Consider the following 1,639-nt stretch of genomic DNA (forward strand, 5'->3'; position numbering starts at 1 on the left):
CATCCCCATCAAGACAGATGTGGCGCTTGCTCGCCTCTTTCCTTTTATGAGGTTTTTACCCAGGGGGAAGAGTCTAGGAAAAAAAGAGCACGGCTTTTTTCCTAAATCAAAGGAGAACATGAGTTTCTATCAGCCATGAAAGGAATGGCAAATGAAACACAAATGAGGAGTCATTAAAACAAGAAGGCCTGACCACTCTCTTCTCAAGGAGCGTGGGGGCAGGGCTGGGAGTGTGGGAGGTTTCAGCCCAGAGGGCCCCCTTGGCTCCCAGGGGCAGAGCCGCGCCTGCGGAGGGGGTCGCAGGCCTCCCCGCCCCACGCCGTCCCGGCCACGGTCATCCTCACATAGGACCTGCCCTGCAGTCTTTGACTCGGGGTTAGCACTGGGACCTTAGCAAGGGACCCAGGCGGCTCCCTCAAGCCCCCGGAACCCCTGCCCCCTTCCTAAGGGGGCTCATCCACAGATTCCACAGACCCAGGCTCGATGGAGGAGTCACTTACCCTGTTATCACCTTCTGGGGCCAGGGGGTCAGTCATCCAGGAACCAAACCTGGAGCCGGAGGTCTTGATGGTCACAGGGTCACTTATGCCGGTCAGCTTGCCACACGCTGGAAGAGAGGGCCCAGTGCCGGACAGTGAGTGCCTCGCCCAACGCCCACGCCACCCCGCCCTCGGCTGCGACCAGGTTTGCCTGCCCTGCTCTTCCCAGGACAACCTCAGCCCCAAAGGGCAAAGAGGCCATCCCCTCCCTAAGGCAGAGAGCACCCGAGGCCAGGGCGGGTGGGGAGAGGCAGGTGCAGCCCTCCAGGCCTCAGGCAGGGGTGGGATGCCAGAACTACGTCTCTGGGGTGGGGGTGGGGGTTGGCCTTGCTCAGGCGCCGTCTTCTCCTCCGGGAAGTGGGGGCAGCAGCACCTGCACCTCCTAAGGCTGTTGGAGAAAGTCTACCCAAGCCTGGGTGCCAAGTGAAAGGGCCGGACAGTCAGAACCAGACCAGGAGAAGGCTGCTCCTTCCCGCTGGAGGGCCTGTGAGCTTCCCCGCAGGGCTACGGCTCCTTACTGCCTGGAGGAGGCGTCCGGGGCCAGGGGGCTGGAGTGTGAAGGCACTGCCATGACACACAGGGGAGACAGCGCCCTGGGTGTGCCCTGGGCACCCTCCCGTCACACAGATGGAGGCTGGAGGCTGACCGACCGGCTGGGATGTCCTCGGGGTCACCCTGAAGCTCGGGCAAGGCTGAGCTGAAAGCCCGCACTCCCAGGTGTCCAGCAGAAATACCCCTCCTGCCACCTGGATGCCAACCTGTGCACATGGCCCTGAAGTCTTCAGGAAAAAGTGAACTCAGCTGGCCTCAGAAGGACAGAAGGCTCCTGAGCCACCAAAGCCCAGTGGCCCCTGGGCGCAGGCAGCGGCAGGCGCTGCCTGTGGGGTCGTTGCCATTTGCAATGGCCTCCCTTCCCTCCAGGCCCGGCCTGCATGTGTCCCTGGCTCTGCCCACTCTGCTACACTGCCGCCGTATTAGCAGACGCATAGGTTGGTCTGCCAAGCTCAGAGAACACCCGTGCGTTTTCCGATCGCCTGTGACTTAACCCGGGGGACTGCGGTTTAGCTGGGGGTCGTCCCACCAGGCGAGGTGGGCCCAGC

The 1,639-nt window shown here is 62.6% G+C and overlaps 1 protein-coding gene across 1 annotated transcript in view; it reads right to left on the bottom strand.

Annotated features, from left to right (window-relative positions):
* Nucleotides 1–1,639, bottom strand: part of OLFM1 (olfactomedin 1) — a 24,339-nt gene that overhangs the window by 9,118 nt on the left and 13,582 nt on the right. The window contains exon 4 of the mRNA XM_010852690.1: nucleotides 501–607. Coding sequence (XP_010850992.1) covers nucleotides 501–607 — 107 coding nt within the window. The remainder of the gene's footprint in view (nucleotides 1–500; nucleotides 608–1,639) is intronic.

The sequence above is a fragment of the Bison bison genome, unplaced genomic scaffold (genome assembly GCF_000754665.1).
Source record: "Bison bison bison isolate TAMUID 2011002044 unplaced genomic scaffold, Bison_UMD1.0 scf7180017852444, whole genome shotgun sequence".
NCBI lineage: Eukaryota > Metazoa > Chordata > Mammalia > Artiodactyla > Bovidae > Bison > Bison bison.